Source organism: Nannobrachium achirus (assembly GCF_963921795.1).
Source record: "Nannobrachium achirus genome assembly, chromosome: 22".
In the NCBI taxonomy this organism is placed as follows: domain Eukaryota; kingdom Metazoa; phylum Chordata; class Actinopteri; order Myctophiformes; family Myctophidae; genus Nannobrachium; species Nannobrachium achirus.
Window position 1 is genome coordinate 21,646,437 of NC_137829.1, and position 25,739 is coordinate 21,672,175.

The 25,739-nt window shown below is 42.1% G+C and overlaps 1 protein-coding gene across 1 annotated transcript in view; it reads left to right on the forward strand.

Annotated features, from left to right (window-relative positions):
• Positions 1 to 8,959: 8,959 nt before the first annotated feature.
• LOC308307848 (fibronectin-like) overlaps positions 8,960 to 25,739 on the forward strand; it is a 55,539-nt gene continuing 38,759 nt past the window's right edge. Inside the window, exons 1-9 of the mRNA XM_080753151.1 lie at positions 8,960 to 9,248; positions 11,008 to 11,133; positions 12,157 to 12,294; positions 13,469 to 13,600; positions 14,223 to 14,360; positions 15,680 to 15,838; positions 16,999 to 17,178; positions 18,522 to 18,704; positions 19,092 to 19,268. Coding sequence (XP_080609277.1) covers positions 9,122 to 9,248; positions 11,008 to 11,133; positions 12,157 to 12,294; positions 13,469 to 13,600; positions 14,223 to 14,360; positions 15,680 to 15,838; positions 16,999 to 17,178; positions 18,522 to 18,704; positions 19,092 to 19,268 — 1,360 coding nt within the window. The 5' untranslated portion in view covers positions 8,960 to 9,121. The remainder of the gene's footprint in view (positions 9,249 to 11,007; positions 11,134 to 12,156; positions 12,295 to 13,468; positions 13,601 to 14,222; positions 14,361 to 15,679; positions 15,839 to 16,998; positions 17,179 to 18,521; positions 18,705 to 19,091; positions 19,269 to 25,739) is intronic.

Genomic DNA, 25,739 nt, shown 5'->3' on the forward strand with positions numbered 1-25,739 from the left:
TCTCAGGTCGATTTGACATACCGGTATAAGTGTGTGCCACAAAAACTGTGGGAGGAGTAGAGCGGCAAAATAAAGTTTATCTGGAAAAATGGAAGGAAAGATGGACGGATGGAATAAAGTCGGACAAGTTCTATAGTCTGGTTGCCCACACTAACTGCTATATTTATTTCTATACATTCTAGTTCTGTGACTATAACGCTTTGCATGTGTTTTGGGTCTTTATCAGAACGTACTGTTTCTGTAAACACTATACCAAGGAGAGTACTGGAACTGATTGTGTTCTTTTGTCTGCAGTGACACCCAACCCCATGATGATTCACTTTTAATAGGAAGTTACTGTTAGTCTAAAACCAGCCCAATCCTCAAGAATGTTTATGTATGGTCTGTGAAAACCATAGTGGGCATTTAGCTTGCACAATCACCCGATAATGGCTTAAAAATGGGATTTCCCACTTTATAGCCACATCAGTGGTTTAGCAATAGTCATGGGGGTCTTTGGGGTAATGTTTTCATTTGGACACATGCAGTCACACAGCAACGTGAAGAGATAGAGATTCAGGACTGTCACAATTTATATACACAGTTTACCTTTCAAATTAAGTGAACCGAACTAGACTGAGGAAAAACTAGTTCAATAGCTTCCTCAGAATTCCTAGTGAAGTCTATGAAAAGCAAATGTTGGATGACGCAACGGGAGTGGAGTGTGGATGACACAGTAATAATCAAATCAAGTGAGACAGCGAGACCCTGGACATTAAGCATTCCCTCTGGAAGTAGTTTAACAAGCATAACGTAATAGCCTAAGATGGATTCGGCTGTGAATACTGTGTCACTATTGCAAAAATGTAGAAATGATATGGTGTTGTTGGATTCTTCCCCTGCCTTGAACCTCATATTTAATTGTCCTTGTGTCATGCATTCTTTGGTTATCCTGTTGTCAGAGAGGCTCCAAGTTCAAATGCAAATACTGACAGATATATGATCAGTGCCACCATTGGTGAGAAAGACCGCATCTGGGGGGGGCGAAACAGTTGTCAGTAGTACATCAGATGAGTTAACCATGTCAAACATGACTTCACATGACCTCTCCACCTAAGGCCATGTCCATGTATAGTTAAAGTGTGTTACGGGTGATTTAGGAGGGCTTGAATGGGGGAGGGGAGAGGCAGGGAGGGAGGAAGGAAGGAAGGAAGGAAGGAAGGAAGGAAGGAAGGAAGGAAGGAAGGAAGGAAGGAAGGAAGGAAGGAAGGAAACAATATACCGTATTTAGAGAAAGATTAGGAGGTGAAAAGCGTACTGGGCACTAAGTGATTGATTCCAAAGGGAGAAGAACTATCTTCATATCTATATTTCCAGACAGATGCTAGCAGATATAATTTCAGCTCTAAGCGCAGTATATAATCGGAAACATATGCAACGTGTGCATCATGTCTGCTGCTACAGTACTAACCAGCAGCAAAAAACAAGCCAACTTTATGTCAGCGGTCATCCTCCACGAAAAGCCCCAAGAGTAGCCTACAGTATATGTCCATCCCTAAAGGTCATAAGCCTCGCTGGAGTAAATATTCAATGCTAATATTGTCTTGAGCCGAGAGATGGATTTGGTGAATGGGTAAAAAAAAGAAAAGAAAAAAAGAACACAATAATAACACCATGGGCTGCACGCACGGAACAAAAGTATCATAAGAAATATAATGTTGGTCATAATTGTGGGCCAATTATGTAATCTATCATTGTGCTAATAAAACAAAAGCATGACTAAATTTGGTATGCCTCTTGAGTTAACCACTTAAACTCTATATATGGTATACATTTCTGATTTGCCTATAATTAATAACAAAATACGGACACCAGTTTGAAAGTGGTTAAGGCTGGGTCAACATGCTAGGAATTAATCCGAGATTTCAGTAACTTGAGTTACGGAGAGTGAGAATAAAAGTAACAGAAACAATTGTATGCTGATCAGCATAAAGAACAATAGTTCTGGCACAGTCAGTAGCGCTGTTGCCTCACGTAGAAGGTCCTGGGTTTGATTCCCGCTGGGGGGCGCTGTGGGCGCTGGGGGTGTGTTCTCTTCTCCGCGTCATCAGCACCCACACCCTAGGTGGGGTTGGCAAAAGGGCCTTTCTGTGTGGAGTTTGCATGTTCTCCCTGTGTCTCCTAGGGTAGATACCCTCACAAAAACATGCAGTAATCCTGGTCTCTATAATGCCTCCCCCTGGCCAGCCGGGGCGCCTGATGGAGGGGAATGGAACTGGTTGGAATAACGTGTTCCTTCCACACGCTACCGGTACGTCTAACCGGGGAAGCTCCCCCCTGTCAGGTGATAAGAAGCAGCGTGATAACTCCTCATGCACTGAAAGAAGCATTGGCTCAGTTCGGGGCCCTCCCCAGGTTGGCAGAGGGAGAGCAGACCCCAGGATTACAGCTTAGGCAATTGGCACCGGGTGAAAAAAATGGGTTACAAAATCGTGGGATACAAAATGTTATATATATATATATATATATATATATATAAAAGAAAAGGAACAATAGTTTCTGTTTATTCATTCTCACCCTTAAGCTAAGTAGCAAACAATAAAAATACTCTAAACATCTGTTCAACAGCAAAGTTTTCAGCAAAGATGAACACAAATTGAGTACGTCTCATCACACTTCCCTGTGTCCTTCTTGCCCCCATGCAAGGACCCAGATGGTCTGAATTATAGCATGGTTATACGCCGTAATTATAAGGAGATGCACTGCCAGCCTTCTCAAGGCTCAGGACCGTACTAGAAATAATGCAGTCCTGATTCTGAGAAAATAATCAGGGTAAATATATATAAAATAATAATAATAGAAATAAACGTTCGTCTTGATTTTATTTTATTTTGATATTATCTTAGAGGCTCTTTATATCCCCACCCCTCTTAATGGATATCTTCGGAGACAAATTATGACATGCACCTTCCTTACTCTGGGGTGAAAATGAAAGAAAACATTGATTTCATTTCCCACCATTCTTTTCATCTTTTCACCACACCTCTTATCAGATTTGAACAGATAGTTGTGGAAAGATACAACCTGATTTCCCGTCCAAGGACTCTGCATCTTCAATTAAGGCCAAACCATCATTCATGTCACCGCATAATTTCCCCTAAAAAAAGTCTGTGATGGTCTTTTCTGCGATTTGCCAGCAGGGCTTTTAAAATGGAGTTAGATTTATACCTAGAAGACTTTTAGTTTTCGAACGAATTACCGTCACATGGCCCTAATCTGGCTATTAAAATGATTTATTAGATTTGTTAAAATATTACAGATGAAACCATGTGGTCTCAATCTTTTTATTCTGCATAATACAGTGAATGACTGTTTAGGTTGTTGTATTTTGGACCCAAAAGCAGAACTCAATGAATCAGTCTTTAATTTTGTTAACCCAAATCCAAAAACAGACTTTCAACTAAGCAGCACAACTTTGTAGTACCGGCATATGAACAAAAAAATGCCCAGTGGTCAATGAAGTGTCTACCTGTTTATGTCTACAGTGAAAACAGCAGAAAACAGCAGTGCACGCAGGAAAACACTAAAGCAACAGAAAATCTAGCCTCTATAATTCCACATGTTTGTTTCGTCCCAAGAAAATGGGAATATCTTGCAGCCAACCATCTTTCCAGTACCACCTTCATAATCAAGTCAATCTAATGGATGCATATTTAGATAAAGATCCATTGTCACGACTCACCACAACTTGATTGATTTAATTTACCAGCCAGCTGACTATTTCTGTCATGACAACACGGACTGATGTCACCCACATTACAGCATGTTTCATTTCCCTCAAGCTTATACATCATTCTGTGAAGATGAGCCATTACAAAATCGCTTGAGAATGTGAGTTAGCCATCCCACTAATTACCCAAGTTATTACTGACAATTAAACTATAATGCACTCCATCCTCTTTTATGGAAAAGAGGATTTCAGTGTTTTGGCATTTGTTCCTGTTTAGGGCCGAAAAGTCATCAGTGGTGCTGAAAACAGTTTCATGATCCCCATCTCAAAATATTTAGTTCCAGGGACCCCCCAGAAGCAAAATTTGAGTTACAAATGTTCGCGTAAAAAATACATTTAAAAAATAGTAGATCTACAAGCTCGCCGCACTGTGAGCTTGTTTCAGTAGCTAGATAAAATAATTCCAGGCCCCTCCACCTTGGGCCCTAGTAGTCCCACTTTCCCCCCCTTTTGTGACGCCCTTGAAAGTCACAAAAACTATAACACACCTCACTGCACGACAAAGTGATAATCTGGGATTAGGAGTTGTGTAGAGTAAACATATTGAAGGATACCAATTGTAAGTCATTCCTAGCTAAATAGATTATCATTTCAAGATTCCTGGTAATCATTCAAGGTTCATATGAGAGCAAAACGTATTTTTCTTTGGCTTCTTCAACAGTAAAAAAGAAAATGAAAGCTCAAGGAAGACAGGCCAATTCTATTATACCAGTATTCAGTGAGGAAAATACAGTATAGGTTACTTTGGAATTGAAAACGTATTTTTCTTTGGCTTCTTCAACAGTAAAAAAGAAAATGAAAGCTCAAGGAAGACAGGCCAATACTATTATACCAGTATTCAGTGAGGAAAATACAGTATAGGTTACTTTGGAATTGAAAACTTTAGAGTAAAGGAGAAGATAAAACATCTGCACTATTTTTAAGCTAAAAAAACATACTTTTTATAAATGGCGCAATGTTTCGACCATTAGGTCTTCAATTGATGCCTTGATATCCATCACCTGGCATAAACAAAATGCAGGCATAGGAGTTGGACACAATGTTCTCTGTAAACCAGTAAACCATAATTTGCTACATACAGTATCTTTCGACAATTAAGTCAACCCCATAGGTTATAGGAGGTTAAAATCTTGTGACCAATTCTCAAATTACCTCTCATTAAAAGGAGTATGTTGCAAATTTCACAAAGTCCTAAAATAGAAAGTGTCTGATGCAGATGGAACAATATCCATGCAGCTACTATGAAACAAATAAGTTAAATGACAGTAATGTTTTATGTAACTGTGCTAGCTTAGCTGTCTTGTACAGTATCATAAATGTTTGGGTCCATGAAAGTAATTTAAGTGTCCACACCCATCAGGGATCATTCCAGAATAATCTTGGGACTTAAGACTTCCTGTCTCAAGAGGAAATGCAAAAGAAGCTCAAGAGAATGTGGAACAAACTGGATTTATCCATCTAGAAATCACACTTCTTTGCATCTTCCTGGCGCTATATATATGGATGGCACTGTTGCAGTTTTTACATTTCTTGCTATAGGAAACTTGTTTTAAGGTGTGGTGGCGATCTCTGCATCAGTCTCCGTATCCCTATCCCCAGAAAAATAAACCAATCACATTGTAACTCACACTTCCACATGCATACAGCAAACAACACCGCTCAGCTGACACTGTTACAACAATCAATGTTAGCCATTTTAGCTCACAAAGCTCAAATTTAAACCCTTGATTATTTCTCCCCTCCAATAATACCAATTGGTATTGTAGGCTATCGTTGTTATCGTTGATTTGTCACGTTTACAACAAGGTATAACTTGTAAGGATCATGAAATAGCAACAATATGTGGCACTGGCACCTGAACATGGGTCCTGTAACTTGAGTTGAGTTTGTGTATGCTCCAAGCAGCAACACTGACCCATTGAAAGATGCCACATATACCGTACGTTTGGCCCGTGCAATAGGGCAAGTGGAAGCTGGTGTTCTGTTACGCAGAGTGTCAGCATTATTTTGTGTCAGCCCTGGTACCATTTCCAAACTTAGGAAAGTTCCGTGAGACTGGTGAAGTCTCACAGAACTTTGTCTCAGTTCCGTGAGACTGGGGAAGTCTCACAGAAGAACTTTGGGGCCAAAAGAGAGCACCACAAATGCAACAAATGCCTCTGTTTATTCAGAAACACGATTTCCCCATGAAATTAGGAGTGTGTCAATGAACATTAAACAGGCTTTTTGATATTCCATACTGTTTTCCTGTAATTGGTCTCGAGAATTAGTGAGAGGGGCCTATTTCTTACAAAAACAAACAAAATACAACGTCCAATCAGCCCCAAATTTAAATCGTACCGCCATAATAGGGGGTGCCACAAATGGCAAAAGTTAAACTGTATGTCATAGAAATGTTACATCCCCTAGCTGATTATTCTGGTCCTGACGGCTGCACGATTACACAGCCCTGTGTACGCCACCCAGCCTGGGGGGGGGGGGGGGGGGGAGAGATGCGCTCTGAACTCTTTTCTAGCTTCAACTTCCCACTCAACAATGTGCTCCCTCGAATCCTTGACTCGTTGACTTGTTCTCAAGATACGTGGAGGACACCAAAACACACAGATTTCATACGTGGAGGACACCAAAACACACAGATTTCATGCATGCATGCATATCACTAGTTCAATGTTAAAAGATGAGGGAATGCAATTCTCCCACTAAATGAAGACTGAATAAATGTTTTGTAGAAGGCTATCATAGTGCATATAGGGGGATTCAAGCCAGTTATGGGGTTTTAGACAGATAACTGATAATTAATACAACTAACTGTCTGAAAGCCTTTTCAGCTGCACAGAGAACCACACCGTTATTAGACTCTCTGCCTTGTTTTGTTAAGCTTTTTCAATGTTGATGGAAATCAATACCTCAACATTAAGCAATACCTAAAAAAAGGTTAAGTGAGTGATGTTGACCATGCCAAGTTGGATGCTATCCTAATATATTTTCTACTCTTATTGAGATCGAACATAATCATAACAGTGTAATAATAATTAAACAGACCCACCTCACCATACAGCTATTAAACGAATATAAGGTCAAGGATCCACCATGCAGAAGTTGGCTATAGAGTCAGTGCAATAAAGACCTTGGACGTATAAACACTTTCCAGACAGTGAAACATTGCTACTGGAGGCTTTCCAGATGCTGACGCCATGTGACCTAATTCCTCCAGATCTCTGCTCACTTGTGTAAACCTATAGCCAATATCCTGCATACCTCTGCCATGTCCTGCAGAAGCCATGCTCAACAAAAACCCAATTTCAGAACCCAAAACTGGAATGAATCCCTTCAGTGATGATGGCCATATCTGTGTCTTATCACATATGGCAGGCTACTGTGTTCTTACATTATGTCAAATAATGTAGGCCTGCTCTATATGTCAAAGAATCCATTTCAAAATACTACTGGTGGTTTATAAAGCATTGAATAGTTTATGGCCAAAATACATTTTGGATCTTGTTCTTCTATATATCATGAATCACCCAGACCTCTCGGTCGTCGGGTCAGGTCAGCTTTCTGTCCTCACAATAACTGTGGGGAGAAGCAGCATTCAGTTTTTATGACAACAAATGTCTATGTCAGGGCTTCTCAAAGGGTGCTTGGGCACCCTAAGATGCCTTGACGCAAGTCCAGGGGTGCCTCAGAATAATTTGATAATATTTGGAATTCATCAATATCCCTTATAGACTTTAGATCGGCTATGTTTAGTTAATGTTCCCCCCAGAATAGGAACGCTTGGGTTTTACGTATACCGTTATGACAAAAGGTGCTGTCAGGGGTGCCATGGGTGAAAAAGGACAAAAATATTTGAGAACCACTGCTCTAGTCTATGGCATAGCCTATAAAAGCTGCTGCTAGTCCTATTTCTAAACATCATGCACATAATGTTGGGCTGTGTAAATATGTAGATACCTTGTTTGTCTCTTTAAAATATATATATATTAAAATAATTAAATAATAATGCTATATATTTATTATTTTGCTTATTTTTTGTTTTTATTGCCCTCTATGGTCTTCAATGCTTATGTTTTATCTAAAGCACTTTGAATTGCCTTGTTTAAACAAATAAACTTGCATTGCCAGAGATAAATTTACACCTTTGAAGTCAGTGATCGGATCATGGTCTTTGTTGGGCATGACTATTGTAGCCTAGTGGTGAGATAACCAACACATGGAAGGATATGACTAATGATTTAATCCTAATAATCAAATCAACCTCTCCTCAGGGGAGCTCCTGGCTCTGAAACTATTTGGATAGGCCTACTGAAATAGGGTTCAACAAGAAAAAGGGTAGTTGACTGCCCTTTTTCTTGTTGAACCCTATTTCAGTAGGATCTCCTTAGTTGACCTTATACCAGTGATTTGTATGAAACTGTACTTTTTCCTATGCAAACTTCTAATACATTCTTCAATCAAAAACCTTAAAGTAGGAGTTTGTCTCCTTTAAGCAATGGTTTATTTGCACACACACACACGCGCACACACGCGCGCGCACACACACACACACACACACACACACACACACACACACACACACACACACACACACACCATCAAATAAAATAAAGTGGGATGGCGCTGGTTATTATTTTGTGATAAGATCGTAGTCTAATTGATTTATTGAAGTATTTATTAGAAGTTTGCGTAGGAAAAGCTACAGTTTCATGACACTACAGTTCGAGGTCAACTAAAATGGTAAACTCAGGTAAGCCGAGGCTTGATCCAAGCCAATCGGATCTGAAAGATAGCCCCAAGTTAACACCTAAAATTTTCTTTGCTGCTGACTGTCACTGGTATTTTAAGCCAGGAGCCTGGAGCCAGGACCAGACTAGTAGTCTAATGGAATTTACATTAGCTAATAGCTGCCCAATAAAACACAGTCGTATGGTAATAAGAGTTGTCACTTTGAAATGTGTATTAGGCCTATTAACCACCCGTGACGCATATTGAACTCTGCCTTGTGGGTCTCTTTCTTTCTCTTTGTTGGACCTCCCCCTCCTCCGGCTACAACTATAAGCCATGCCCAGATAAATCACTCCCACACAGACTGGTGCACTGCTAACCTAACCTGCGTCTAGCGCGCACGCACAGCCAGTCAGCCACACACACACACGGGTCGGAGACAGAAGGACTGTGCATGGGGGGAAGTTAAGTTTGGTGCGGGGCAATACAAGAAGAAAACACTGGAACGGACTTGCTCTCCGCCCGTTAAAAAAGAGGGGAATCATCTTGTGTAGATTTAGATCGCAGGAGCATCTTGTAGACTACATAATTCTGCAGTGATTGTGTGGTTTCCCCAGCATATTGAACATGTCCAGCAGCAGTCCCATCGGCAGGGTGCTGATGGCGCTCTGTGTCGCCTCTTCGGTGCATTGCATGCCCAGAGAGAGAGAGGCTGCAGCGCAGCAGCAGCATCAAGTGCCCTCGGTCAACCAAGGTAAGCCTTTTACTTGTATGAAGCGTGAGCTGAAACTGAAAGCAGTGCTTGTCTAACCTTTTTGATGTCAAGGACCCCCAAATTGACACTTAGGCCTACTAATACTAACCCCCATAAAAGAAGATTACGGCTCTATAGCAGTAGTTCAATTTAATTCAATTCAAAGGAGCTAATTCCAAACCATTTTAATTTCAAGGACCCCCAGTTTGACATGCATTATATTACAAAAATCAATGTTAATTTAACTCTGAGACAACTTGAGCAAATGGAACGAAATCATTTGTAGGCTACACTCTCTGAGTTACAGACCCATAAGGGTCCATTTGGTTCACAAAATCATTTAGCTATGGGGACCCCTGGAACTCCCTCAAGGACCCCAGGGGGTCCCCGGACCACACTTCGAGAACCAATGAGCTAAAGTGGTGGCAAAATTGGTTTGCATTAGGCAGCAATATGCCTACATATTAGCCTAATTGTTTTATAGGCCTATGGTTTATTATTTTGGATCGTTTAAACATCAGTGCGTTATTAAAATATCATAGGAAAACCCTGCACTCGCAAAAAAAAGCAAGAAAAAAAAGCAAGCCGAAGTAATTTCCTAAAAGGTAATCTGAGACGTTCAGGGGCTGACATTAATCAAAATGACTTGCGAGGGTGCTTGGAGGAGAAAGAGAAATAGAAATATGCCTGAAACTGAAGTCCCTGCCGTAACACAAGTCGTTTTTTTTGTAATGGTCCCGCTGTGATCCTGTCCCAAGACTAAGTTAAAGTGACAAATTATAAACTTAATTCCACAGTCCATTGCATTGAGGATATAGTCTAGTCATACAATTAAAACGCTTATTCCATTTGAGGTCTCCGTGGAGTAAAATATCTCATGGTGGCATCATGATTGCAGCTCATGGTATTGGAAAGGGTAGCTAAACTCCAGTCCCGTCCGTGCACCGTGCGTGCATATGCCTGCCTGTGCGCGCGTGTGGTGGGGGTGGGGTGGGGCGGGGTGGGGGTCTGGAGTCGAGAAGGGTGTAATATAAGTTGTGCTTACATGGGGGGAGGGAGGAAGTCCTTTCCCATTCTTCCCTCCTCTCTAGTCTATCCCCTCTCAGATCACACCCTGCCTATTTCCTGCTCCCTATAATTAATACTTGGCTGTATAGCCTATAGGCTACTAGTGGTTCTCAACCTTTTCAGGCCACGACCTCCAAAATAATCATATTTTAACAGGGGGACCCCCTCCCCCCCCCCCCCCCCCACACACACACACACACACACACACACAATGACGAGCACTAAGAGTTGAGGAATTACATTTTGTATAACACAGTTTTATTGTGAAAATAGCAGATCTACATGCTCACAACAACTCGCGACGTGAGGCGTTGTGAGCATGTAGATCGGCTATTTTCACAATTTCTGTCTCTAATATTTGACAATTTGGCATTTTAGATATTAAAAAGTTGAGAACCACTGGCCTATTATAGGCCTACAAATGTGTGAAAATACATTTCGAATTTATTTTCTGTGGTTATAAGTTACTTTGACAACAAAGGCCGGTGTTCTTTGAATGATAGACAAAACCCCTTTGATCATTAATACATATTTTTTTAAACTCTTCTCTCTTCAGATAAATTAGAGTAGCCATATGCATTCAAATGAATAATAAATAATAAAATGAAATAAATTAACGCAATGAACTAAGTAAAAAAGTATAACTTGATCCTAATCCATAGCTATGCTGTTTTTTGTTCGCCCCTCTCAGATGGCTGTATAGAGAATGGTAAATTCTATGGTCTTAATGCACAGTGGGAACGACCATACTTGGGCAGCACGCTGATCTGTACCTGTCACGGAGTTGCTGGCATCAAGTGTAAAAGCAAACCTGAAGGTTGGTTCTTCTTAGCTTTGTGTTCATGTACTTACAATCAATGTGTGTACTGTGTTAGTGTCTGTCTCTTCTGTGTCGGTATATTAGCAGATTTCCTGTCTCTCTCTACAAGAACAAGACTCCTTCACAGACATTATTCCTCGATTCAATTAAAAGCCCTGCTGCCACCCACTATGCAACACATGCAGTCGTTGCTTACTGTACATTCGTCCCCTCACATGACCCATTAAGAGCTGAGGCAGACCCTAAAAATGCCTTCTGAATCGGTAGTTCTCGCACGTTCTCCGCGGCACAAAGTAACCTTTTTTTAAATAGCCAAGTTAAGCCAACGCAAAAAACTAAAATTACTCAGATGCTTTCCCGGTTTTAACGGGTCGATCACACCTCGCTTTCAATCGCCATTATGTTGTAAACAAATAGGTAGTCAAAATGATTCAAAAGCTTTTAGCAAAAACAAAATAGCCGATCTACAAGCTCACAATTAAGCATCCCGATGTGGCGCGCTGTGAGCTTGCAAGTAGGTCGGGAGTGGCTTATTGTCGGTATCAGCCGGTAACACGCGGGAGTCTGTCCCCGTTACAATGCGCTAGACCCCTGGGAGATGGACTGCTGAGGTGGAGCGCCACACCTACCATCAGCTCCCAGTACTTGCCGCACGACTTGCCAAGCCGTGCTACTCATACGCTGAGTTGGCAGATCATCTACTTTAGCCATTCATTGTATAGGAGAATTATATTATATTGCGTGTGTGTGTGTGTGTGTTTTTACTTCTACTCCACTACATCTCAGTGGAAAATATACTTTTACTCCACAATTATATGACTTAAACCTTAGTTACTAGTTACTGTAGATTTTGATTGTTATTACAAAACAAAACACCAACCACTTCAGCCGTGTATATATTTAGGCTATTTGAAAATAGCAGATCTACGGCTATTTTCTAAAGATTTTTTAAGTAACACCTTTTACATGGCTGTATAACAACATGCTTTCTTATCTCACCACCCTGCTATCTCCCTGTAGCTGAGGAGACCTGCTATGATAAGATCAACCAGAAGTCTTACACCGTGGGAGAGACGTACGAGCGACCCAAAGAGGGCATGATCTGGGACTGTACCTGCATCGGCTCTGGGAAGGGAAAGATCAGCTGCACCATTGCTAGTAAGTTGTCTGTGTGTGTACGTGTGTGCGCGTGTGTCTCTGTCATGCATGTTTATGAGTGCCTTTATGTGTGTGTGTGTGTGTGTGTGTGTGTGTGTGTGTGTGTGTGTGTGTGTGTGTGTGTGTGTGTGTGTGTGTGTGCCTTTTTGTGTATTTGTGTGTGCTTATCCCAGAAGAGGCTGTCCCCTTGCCAGTAAGTGGCCAAGTGGCGTAGACCAGCTAAAATGACCATAACTCATTGAGAATGTATACGGCTGCATGTGTCGCGGTGTCCCAGACAGACAATTGCCAGTGAGACGAAAATGGTTTCTTCTTAGACCACACCAGACTGCTTAATCTCCAGATTCTCCAGCAATCTCCAGATTCTCCATAGCAGATTAACTACTGGGGCAATGCAGCTGTTTACAGCTATTTGTGTGGTTAGGTAATGGGAGGAATGGATCTCGGTTATGCGTTTCCATACACTTGATTTATAACTGCCTATACCACGTACGTCCCTATTCTGGGGAAAGGATTTGGCAGAAATAGTAGATTTAAAAGCTCACAACATGACACATTGTGAGTTTATAGACTGGCTATTTTCAGTGACTATATAAAGTGTAGAGAGCAAAAGACAGAGGGGATCTAGTATAGAGCCATAGGGGACTCCTGTCATTGAAGTATACTCCAGTTTTGTCCATGGCAAAATTTTGATTTTATTTTTTACACACCATTATGATGTTCTTATTTTGATCATAATACCCCAGTACTGAATGTCAAAGTCTCCAGGTTTTCTTCAGAATATGTATGACTGATTTACTATGACACCAGTACTGGTGGTTCTCAAAATGTTTTATTTGCAAAGACTCCCCCTTATCTCTCAGAGTGTACAAATGGAACCAAATGGACCCATAATACTCTCAGAGTTACATACCTGTTATGTTCATTCAGGGCTAGCTCTTTATGGGTTTCTTTTAATATTATTGTCCAGAAGAAATCATGAAAAGATATTTCATGAACCAAAACTCCCGCACTCTGCTCTTGCTCAGCTGCTCATCTTTATTTCAATTGACAGACGTTTCGGTTCCCTTACATAGAATATTATTGTCCACAAATTGATTTTGACCGAAATGACACTCTCTCTCACCTTTAGCACTTAGTTTAACATTTTCATTCCTCCTGTCTCCTCCCACAGATCGCTGTCATGAGGGCGGGGCTTCCTATAAGATCGGCGACACCTGGAGGAGACCCCACGAGACAGGAGGCTACATGTTGGAGTGTGTGTGCCTGGGGAACGGCAAGGGAGAGTGGACCTGCAAACCTGTCGGTGAGCAGAACGTCACTCAACTCACTATCATTTCAGTTTGTGGCCATAGTTGAACATATTGGCGGAATCAGCGTACATACTTGGCTCAAGTGTTGATTTTGACTTGAAATTCCATTTTGTTTTAGTAATGTTTTAGTCATCTGAAATGTTTTAGTTTTAGCCAAGTTCTAGTCAACTAAATCTATAGTTGATTTAGTCGACTCAAACGTAATTTTGGTGAGCTGTGATGGCATAGCTGTGTGCCGAAAATAGCCAATCTACAAGCTTGGGTTGCGTTGAACTTGTGAGCTTGTAGTTCGGCTATTTTCAGAAGCATAAAATGACTTAGTTCTACTGGATCTCTTCTTCTCGGTCCCTCTCATTTAGACATCTTATAATAATAATTTCAGTCGTCATAGCTTAGTCTTCATTTAGTTTTTCGTCAGTATATGAAATGAACACTGTCTGGGCTATTTTCAGAAGCATAAAATGACTTAGTTCTACTGGATCTCTTCTTCTCGGGTCCCTCTCATTTAGACATCTTATAATAATAATTTCAGTCGTCATAGCTTAGTCTTCATTTAGTTTTTCGTCAGTATATGAAATGAACACTGTCTGGCCCTAACTGACTGGTCGTCCACAGCTGAGCGTTGCTATGACAACACGGCGGGGACGTCCTACGTGGTCGGGGAGACGTGGGAGAAGCCCTACCAGGGCTGGATGGTGGTGGACTGCACCTGTCTGGGAGAGGGCAGTGGCCGGATCACCTGCACATCCAGAAGTAAGAAGCCACCTCTATATCTCTGCATTCCTCCCTTTTATTTGTCTACAACAGTGTTTCTCAAACTTTAAAATGTCAAGCTCTCCCCTTAACTCTGATAGTGTACAAAATGAAACCAAATGGACCCGTTAGGGTCCATTTGTACACTGTCAGTGTTACAGACTTGTATGGGTCCATTTAGACCCGCCTAAAGTAACGCACAGTCCCTGGAATCCACTTTGAGAAACACTGGTCTACAATTATCTGTATCAGAAAGGAGAAGGGTAGTGAACTCAGCCGGGTTTTGATTTATACATATTGTAGAGTCTGAACACAAGACCCAATTTCGCTTCTCTCATGTGGTTAAGCATCTGTGAAAAGACCAGGACTGTTTAATCATGGATGCAATTAGTTTGTTTTTTGGTTGTTTCCTCTTGATATCTCTATTGTGGATTCATGCCTCATATTCCTTTTTTCCTACCCCTTTTCAACCACAATCTACTTTGATTTCCTGGATTATTTTTGTTTGAGTGTACCTGTCACAACAAGAAAGGGAGAGTTGGGAAACCAAGAGAGCTGCACACAACGGGAGATGTGAAATTGATTCACTTCTGGACTCTATTTTGGAATGAGTCACGTGCGCCTACGCACGCGCACACACACACACACACACACACACACACACACACACACACACACACACACACACACACACACACACACACACACACACACACACACACACAGCTGGATTACATTCTAGTCACCCTCTGATGAGTGCGACTGGCACTAGCCACACTACACACACATAGACACACTAACCTTACTGGCAGGGCTAAGGGAAAACGGTAGTGCGTGTTTTGTTGAAGGATTTTAACAGCCTGTGGTGGAAAGATCCACTGGCCGTGTTTCCAATTAGAAGAAACCGTGACTTACTTACGTTTACTTCCTTAACGATTCTGCCTCATGTGAGAGATGAGAATGAGAGTCATTCCCTGCTTGTTGTCATAGTTATGAGACTTCAGGGTGGCCCGCAAGCCATCGCATTTTAAAACAGAGACTGATTGTCAAAACACTGTGCGTGCATGACATGAAGCTGTTGACATATACACACACCTAAACCACCAAAACACACACACACACACACACACACACACACACACACACACACACACACACACACACACACACACACACACACACACACACACACACACACACACACTCTATTTTTCTCATCCCTTTCTCTTCCTAGATTATTGTATCAACCGGGATGCACTTTGTTTCTCTACCACTCCTCTCACTCATTAAATCTCCGTTTAACCCTTTTCTTTTGTTAGATCGTTGCAATGACCAGGACACCTTGTCGTCGTACCGTATTGGAGACACCTGGACTAAGACGGACTCCAGGGGTCACCCGCTGCAGTGTCTGTGCACGGGGAACGGGCGTGGGGAGTGGAAGTGCGAGAGACATGCATCTCTGCACACCGTAGGACTGGGTGAGAGGCCTGATGGTGTTGTTGGCTTCTTGTTTGTTATGCGGAGAGACAAACACATACCGCAGAGATAGAGTAGGGGGAGAGACCGACCGACAGAGGGACAGAGAGAGCGAGAGGGAGATACGGAGCGAGAAAGCACTTCAGACAAACAGGGGCCAGACATAAAACGGGCCAAGGGAAAGACGAAGTGCTGAAGTGTAGGAGACGTGCCTCCTCCCTCCTCATCATTGGACAGGGAGCGAGAGAGAGATAAGCCCGATTTACACTTCATCACACAACGGTGAAAATAGCCGATGTCCAAGCTCACGATGTGACGCAGATGTGCCACGCTGTGAGCTTGTGGATCTTCTGTTTTTGTTGTGCGACACCTTCGTACAACGAAGCACAAATGAAGCAATAGGAAAAGTTAGAGGGAAGGAGAAGGGAGATATGACATGTGGGAAAGGCCAAAGGGAGGGTAACAAACATGCCTGAAATTATTATTGCGAGTGAGATGGAGAAATAATTAAAGTAAAGAAAAGAAATGTGTCTTGACGGACAAATAGTTACTTGTGGGAATATATCATATATCATTTCCAGCAATTTACAGACATGTTGTATAAATCAAATCCAGACATATTATTCTAGTGTGTTATGGAACTTTAAAATTGAGGCAGGATAAGGACATACTGTAGCGGCAGGTGCTTGTTATACAATTCTTGACTACATATGCAGTAATTCAATTATTGCATACTTTATGTTTCTAGCTGATGCTGGTACTGATACAGTTTGTTAAAAAAGAAAATACATCATCACAGTCTCAATATCGTTTGTGCCGGCACCTGAATGATTATGGAACTGCAATGATGTATTTTCTTTGCTTTCTGTCACTAACCTATTGTCTGTTGGTATAGCATAATCTATTTTCACACTGGAGAGAGGTTGTAGCTATTTTGCATTATTCTCTTGAGGATACAAAACGACACACCCTGTGAGCAACAATTCAGAAAGAAAACAACCCATTCTCTACCAGTGGTGAACTAAAGGGTGGAAAAAAAGCGTAGTTTAGCTTTATCTTGGCATATCTGACTGTTATATTAGTTAGTAGTTGTCCGTTTTTAATGTAGCCATACGTAGTTCTCATGTACTATTGGTAATTCAACGTCTGGGTCACAATTCAGGCACTGGTGCTCGTGTGATCACCAACATCCAGCCTGCGCTAGCTGAGCTGCCCCAGGAGGGAGCCTGTCGGACGGATGCAGGTATGACTTACTCCCTGGGCCAGCGCTGGATGAAGAACCAGGGAACCAAGCAGATGATCTGTACCTGTCTGGGCAACGGAATCAGCTGTGAGGAATGGGGTGAGAGATGCTGCGGTTTTTATTGTTACTCCACCCTGAAGTTGTACATTTGCACAATGGCACTGTCTGCAATCACTCAATAGAGATTTCCACAACCAGACAACTTGATTAAGATTAATCGCACATTTTGTTTTTCTGCAAGAGGCCTGGGGGAGTAGTTGTTGTGGAAGGGAGGATTACACATATTCACACATGGAAACTAGTACTCAATACTCTGCTGCAGTGAAGGCCTCAGGGTCACTTCAGCCGTATTGTACTGGTTCAACTCGACCCTATTCCACTTTTGGCACCACACACTTAGTTTTCCACTGCAAACGGTACCCCCTCAATGGAGCTGGTCATCATAGCGATGGTGCATCATCTGTTAACGTGGCACACACAAGAACAATAGGATATCTCGATACACGGTATGCAGCTGTTGCAGGTTGCCAATTAATTAAGTAATGGAGTGAATAAAAAAAGAATTGCAGCCGCAATATTTATTTTGTTACTCACTTTTAATGTTATCAATACAAAACAAGACATTACGTTTTGTGTGGGATGTTCACGTCACGCAGTGTTGATTCCAGTTGTCTGTAGTGTTTTCATGTAAACCTTTGGGTATTGCTTCAGATCCCGTGTGAACTGAGCGGTGGTTTACCCACCAAAAAAAAAGTTTACTGTACCTAACTGTACTGTACTGTACATATTCTGTGTTCTATATCTATGAATTCGATGTGTTCTAGATCTATGAATTCTGTCACCTCCCCCCCGCCCCCCCCCCCCCCAGGCTAATCTCAACAGCACCCTCTTACCCACCAACCCCTCCCCCCTTCCCCCCTGTGTGTGTGTGTGTGTGTGTGTGTGTGTGTGTGTGTGTGTGTGTGTGTGTGTGTGTGTGTGTGTGTGTGTGTGTGTGTGTGTGTGTGTGTGTGTGTGTGTGCGTGTGTGTGTGTGTGCCTGGCCTGGCCTGGCCTGAAAACAGCGCCCCTCCCTTAACATGTGTGGTCATAAAAGGTACTACACCACAGGCTTGAGGCTACATACAGACCCACCCACCCACATACATACATACAAACATACCTACACACACGGCCACGCTATGGAGACGGTGTGACCACCGCTCAAAAAGGGGCGTGTAGAGTTGAGCTGAGTCGAGTTGATCCGCTACCATGCAGTGGAAAAGCGCCATTATGTTGGTTAAGGGGGTGGTTCTCAAAGTGGGGTTCAGGGGTCCTTGAGGGTGTTCCAGGGGGTCCCTATATATACATTTGAAAATGGATGATTTGAGTGTTTTTTGTTGTTGTTTTGAATATTTTTTGAAACAAAAGGTTTCTGTCTCTGTGTCATTCTCTCCATGGCAGAGGGACCAGCTCCAGTGTACGGTGGCAACTCCGGGGGTCAGCCCTGTGTGTTCCCTTTCGTGTACAAGGGAAAGACCTATCACTCCTGTATCTCTGAGGGACACAGTGACGGACAGCTGTGGTGCTCCACCTCTTCCGACTACGAGACGGACCAGAAATACTCCTTCTGTACAGAGAAAAATGGTAAGACATAGTGGTTATGATGAAGGTGGTTATGATGGTGGCGAAGGGATGTTTCTGTGGTCATAATGTGAATGAAAATCTGAAGTATTCTACAGGTCTTTTTAACAACTTTCAACTTGGTGTCGATATTTTGGTGATTATAGTGATTAAATATTGATGTGATTAAAAGTTAAATGATAGTAAAAGAAATCGCAGAGCACAGCTATTAAACTCTTTTTGCATGACACTGTGGTATTTTATATGAGTATACAAACTAGGGCTTACGTGGTTAAATCCAACATGGCTGAGAGTGATAATTCTTAATATTGACCAGGATGAGACAGGCCAGAAATGTCACTACTTGTACTTGGTATCTTATCTGTCCTGATCCCTTTTAAATGTCAACAGTGATGGTGGTGACGCGCGGCGGCAATTCTAACGGCGCCCTGTGCCAGTTCCCCTACCTCTACAACGGGCGCAACTACACTGACTGCACCTCTGATGGCCGCCGGGATGGCATGAAATGGTGCGGGACCACCTACGACTATGATGGAGAGCAGCGCTTTGGATTCTGTCCCATGGCCGGTAAGTGTGTTTGAGAGAGACACAGACAAGACCCCAACTAATGCTGTGCTGGCGGTTGAAGTAGTGTGATGAAGAGCAATTTGGATGGGGATTAGACTATACTGTATATCACAAGACAGGGGTCTTCAACAGGGGGTCCGGGGTCCTCAGAGTTACTACCTCCAAATCTTTGTGTGATAGAAACTTGTTTTTTTCCCCCCTTTTTTATATTAATACTTGAACCCTAGTGTCCATATTCGGAGAAGTTTGGCCAAAAATATCTGCAAGCTCACAACGCCTCGCAGAAGAGGTTTGTTGTAGGGCGGAAAAAGAGCACACTTTAGACGACTAAGTACAGAGTGAAGCGTCAAGTTTATTAAGTATTGACGGTTCAAGTGGTTAAATATCTGAAAACACGAATTGACATGAATCCAAAATACACTGATGATTGTCAAACAATTAAACAATATGGAATCTATAAAAAGTTTGTTGGGGTCCCTGCTTCATCTCTCTCTCAACTAAGGGGTCCTTGGCCTGAAAACGTTGAAGACCCCTGTCAGGGAGAAATCTGCCATTCACATTATGTCCCCGCCACTGAATCATTACTGACACTAGTCTGCTAGCCCAGCCGTGGTGGCAGCTAGCAGCATTAGCATGGCACCATCCCTCCCCGTCTGGACAATTACAATTACAATCAAGGCACTTAGCAGTCGACGCTCTTATCCAGAGTGACATACAAGTGCGAGGTGGATCAGATTAAGGGCAAAACAAACATGTAAAGAGGGACGTTATCAGAGTAAGAATGAAAGCAAAACAAATAATGGCTTGTGTTGTTGTTTAGGTGTCAATTAGATCCCTGTGAGGGACAATAGGTTGCCAAGAACTGGCAACCCTGATATTGTGTGTTTAAGCGGTGTCACGGTTTGTTGTGGGTGTGAGACCATTCAGAGTGCTCACAACAGGACGGAGTCTTTTGACATTGATTAGATAGTGTCTGCTAGAGAGTCGTCGAAACCTTTTGCATGGTAATGTCTTACACCACAAGAAGCAAGTGATCTAGTAGCTACTGGCGGCATGTTGACTGACGTTATAAATCAAGCATACCTCAGAGAGTTCAAACAATTGAGCTATTTATAATGTGACCTGCTGCAGCCAATGTGCATATAGTGCAAGAATACACCTGTGTCCAATATGTAGAGGCTGTGGTTTGCAAGCTTTTTCCTCACAAACCCAGATTTTCAGAAGAACTTGTCTGCCTAAACAAAAATGAAATTCAAATTTGCAGAATGTAGGAAATATTTGATATTTCTTGAAGACCTAAATCAATCTTCTTGCAATGCACCTTTGCGTCTGTACCCACTTTAAAAAATAGAGTATTTAGAAACAAAACAAATACTCTACATAGTTCTGGAATGGTAATTGGTGTTGTCTGAGATGGCAGAGATGTCTTGAGACCCCACTGTTCCATTTACAATCATACTTTAAGTTTAGAGAGATGTGCTGATGTTCTCATACAGAACTTGCAATGAGTGAACAGAAGGCGCTTCAGTGGTAATTCCGCTGGGCACGTCACTGCATTGAACCCAAGACTTTTCCATTACTAGTCACTCCAGACACCCTAACTACTCCTAATTTCTCACCCCTGGTCATTATTTTGTGTGATGACTGAAATGGTGGAAATCTCTTATAAATCATCTCATTAAAAGGCCAATTATACTCTACTGGCTTGCAATACAGAAATTTGAAAATGCTTAACCACTTAAGCACTATGTTTTATACTTTGTTGCACGACAGCTTTGCATGGCGAAAATAGACGATCAACAGCTTAGAGCTGCTATCTTTGCTATTTTTTAACATCTTTGAAGCTTGACTATAATGACATGCCAAGGTTAATGTGGTTCAATTCCATCTTGTGCATTTTTAATAATCATTGCTATTGATGTCAATGTGTGAGCTCATTTGGTTTCCCTTTTCATCAAAATGAACGATGACAACCCCACTAACCTGCCCTTCACAGTACTTTGTACCGTATAAACAGAAGCTGGACGTCGTCTACGAATGACTCGCTTCTGCTCCAAGAGGGTTCACTTAACACTACTCAAAAACTATACAACCTTACTTACAGTAGTGTCAGATGTTTATGACTCTGGCTCCCTTCCTGTGCATCTTAATTCAAATCTGCTATCATTATAGTTTACATTAGTTTGCAATAAATCTGTGTTTGCCCCAGAGACCGAGACCTTTAGTAGTTCCCACAGCTGGTGTTTACACTGCACTGACCGACCAGTTATGAAGCTTTAAGTGGCCACTTTATGAGTCATTAAGCGAATGGGGGAATTACCCCACGAAAGGAAAGAGCTGATTTTCTATAAAGGGCTAAATGGAGAGCTGTTGCTGGTTCTCACAGCAGAGCTGGGCTCAGGCCAGATAGTGTACATCCAGACCCTAGATAACCCTAGATAACTGTATAGGGCTAAACCGGGTCAAGAACTAGAGGAGCGGACATCTGAAGCTATGACGAGCTCCAGACCCACCATCAGCCAGAACATTATGGAGTACAAAAAATATATATCCAAGCTTAACTAGAGGTCAAAGCCAATAAAGCCTGACCCTGCGCAGACAAGCAGACTCCACCCTATAGCGGAGGTCTTGTTTGTATGATGTCAGACTGTGAGAATAACATCATTGTTAGAATTACAAAGGAATCCTATCAAAGCAGAGAACGGAGGTCTGTGGTCCCGTAGCTCACCCAGAACGGATCATTATATATGAGCTAGTCCAAACAGTGGGTCGGGACCCATATGTGGGCCGCGGACCAATTTTTATGGGTCACGAATCGAGTAGAAATCCCATTTTCTTTTCCTACATTTAAAAATAATAATATAATGTTGTTTTAGCAATACATTTGTTTTAATATATTTTAAAACAAACAAACAAACACATCTAAGAAATGCCATACATAAAAAAATAATAATAATTAAGAAGTAGTGAAAATATTAGATCTACAAGCTTGCAACGCGGTGCGCTTGTAGATCTGCTATTTTCACATGGGTCCAGGGCAAACGTCTAATCTCTCTGTTGGGTCTTGAGCTAAAAGGTTTGGGAACCACTGAAGTCTGAGCATGTGTCCATAATATGTAAGCCATATGCAAATGGCCACTGAGAGCACTTCATGATTACAAACCTATATACAAGATCATAGGAATAAACATATGAGTTCTGGTTCCAGCTTAGATTTGCCCTTTAATGTACTAGCTGGCCTGATTAGGTCCAGATCCTGGCACACCCATGTCCATAGGTTTCTAGTCAGTCAGTATTGCAGCTGAAGGACATAAATAAACCTAACTAAGTAATGTGCTGCAGTAAGGAAACAAACTCTGATCCTTTTAGCTCTCAACAGTGTATTGTTGTACCAGGCACTTGTTCTTTACGAGGGGACTTACTGAAGGAATTCACCTTACTGAAGGAATTCACCCTCGCAGTGGTTTCACCGTTGCCCTTATACAAAGCTACTGAATATGTATCTGATAACTTGTTGTAGAACTTGGATGACCATGCTTTAACCCTAATGTAGATCAGATTAGAATAGAGTCAATTAATTGTATTATTGATCCCAGAGGGAAACTCAAACATTATTATTGAAGCTTGTGTGTGCAGGTTAAGATGACAATTACCCACTGTATCCAACATAATACCAAAAGAAAAAGTGAACATTTTTTTTATCTGGGCAGCTAACCCAACTCAGTGTCCTAAAGATCCCTAGCTCCTTTCTTCCTGATGTGGTATCAGTCTTGTAGCCTTAAAGTGGTGCCAACCCCAGCCCAACTCCAAGAAGACTTGGAGCGCCAGTAATCAAAGTTGGTTGGCTAAGGATCAGCTCCTCCCTGGCAGAGAGAAACGGACCCTGGCTGGGTTCCAATACAGCTGCATCTGCCCTGCAGAGTGTTTCTACTCTCTCCATCTAGTCCTCCTCCTCCTCTCTGGACTGACATACCCTCCCTGGGTGTCAAAAGACACAGGCATGCGTGCGTGTACAAAATACAACTCTTGTCTGAGATACTTTTTATTTTCTTTTTCTTTTTTAAACATACAAAACAACATATACAATACAATAAAAGACTACAATCAAAGTTCAGACAAAACAAAAAAGCATACAACATACAAAAAAAAACACACAAAAAAAAATACCCGACACTAACACGACACATAAGAATATAAAATAATCATGACACAAAGAGCACATACATCACATCAACATCCGGATTCCTAAGCCACAAGGCCAGACAAATGACCGTAGAGAGAAAAAGCAGCTACCCTACTCCTGGTTCCTCCATCAGATAGGAAAGATCGTTGACCCTGACATACTGAATAAAATTCCCCCATATTTTCTCAAATAGCTCTTGTTTGTTTTTGAGAGTGTATGTGATTCTTTCTAAAGGAAGGCATAAAGATAGTTCCTTAAACCAGTCTGAGATACTTTTACTGTCACATAACAAACACACTTGGCAGATGCATGCATACATGTGCACCCCACGGGTGGAGAGAAATAGGTGCTTGAACTTGTATGCGCGAGTGTCCGCACACGCACACACACGCACACACACACACACACACACACACACACACACACACACACACACACACACACACACACACACACACACACACACACACACACACACACACACACACACACACACACAAGCTGACCTGTCTAAGCTTGCCGCTCCCGACCACACAAACTTTCTATCAGTCCTGATACAAACTACTCATCTCCTTGTAATTAATGGAGAGCATGCAGAGAACACACACATCTGGTTGTGGCTTTTATCCCGGGGAAAGTTTCTCACCAAATGGACACAGGTGTTGCGTGGTGGTTGTGGTATCTGTAGGCTAAGTTAACGAGCACCAAGGGGGTAATTGACTTTTTTTTCCAATAATGTACTTTGTTTATTTATTCCACACGTCACCCTGTATTCCACACATCGCCCAGCTTGACTATTCTAACAGTGGTCTGTAGAGCGCAACCTACAGTATATATATCGGTTTGGCGAATATATTGGTAATTTTTGGTAACATTAGTACTTGCAATTATATTGCTGATGTGTCTGCCCATTTTTAAATACAGCATAGTGTTTTTGTTTAATTATTAATTTAGATAAGTTAAAACTATAATGGGTGGTTTAAGGGCCGATTCATACTCCACTTTTAGAGCCGAATTTATTTCGGTTTGGTTTGGGGAGTCACAAAATCTCGGTGGCACCGAACAGCCGAATTAATGACGGTACCCGCCGCTCCGAACCTCTGAATGAATTCTGCTTTAAAAGTGGAGTATGACTCAGCCCTAAGACTCTAAAAAAACAGGATTATCGGACGGACCCGAAATTATTGTCTCCACCAGCCGAAGGCTGAGGGGAGAGTATGTTTTCCCCTCCGTCCGTCCGTCCGTCCGTCCGTCCGTCCGTCCGTCCGTCCGTCCGTCCGTCCGTGTGTCCGTCCGTGTGTCCTCGCAGTTTGTGTGCAGCTAATCTCAGTCGCCGTTGGCCCGGTCGCTGCCAAAGTGAGCACACACATTCCCTGGATGCCAATCTAGAACCTCTGCCCTAAATTTTTCAAATGGGCCTTTTCTAGCGCCAACTAGTGGCCGATGTTTGCTAAACACATTTCTGTGCACTACTCTTACAGATTTTGTCCAAAAATCCTACAAATCGGTAGGCAATATCTCAACAGTCATGTGATCGACACGGATCTGTCCGATTTTGCATATTCCATCCTGATTGGCTAAGATTGGCTTCCAAAGTTTGTGGGATTGAGCCGTTTTGAACAAAATGCCTCAAATCACAAACGCAAAGTGCAATTATCATGAAATCGCGCACACACGTTCCCACTAGGCAGAGGAAGAAATGCCACTTAATTTTTTTTTAATCAGCCTCATGGTGGCGCTATAACAGCCCGATTTGTGGTTTTACCTATAACTCCACCGATCAGTTTCAAACTTTGTAAGCACACTCCCTAGAGGCTAAGGATAAACCTTTGCCCTGCATTTTTCACATCAGCCTTTTATAGCGCCACCTTTGGGCCGACTTATGTAAAACACATTTTTGGATATTACTCTTTGAGATTTTATCCAAAAATCATGCAAATCGGTACACAGTATCTCTATAGTCATGTGATCAAGTCCGATCCGTCTGATATTTCACATTCCATCCTGATTGGCTAATATTAGCTTCCAAAGTTTGCAGGATTGCTCCGTTTTTGAACAAAATGCCTCAAATCATCAACGCAGCTTGCGATTAACGTGACATTTGCCACACATATTCCCACTAGGTCAAGGAACAAATGCTACCTTTTTAACATTGTCCTGTTATAGCGCCACCAGCAGGTAGACTTTAGCAAAACACATTTTTGGAACACAATGCTTGAAATCATGCATGCAGCGTCCGATTGCCATGAAAGATCTAAGGTGAAGAACATATGCCACCCTTTTTACAT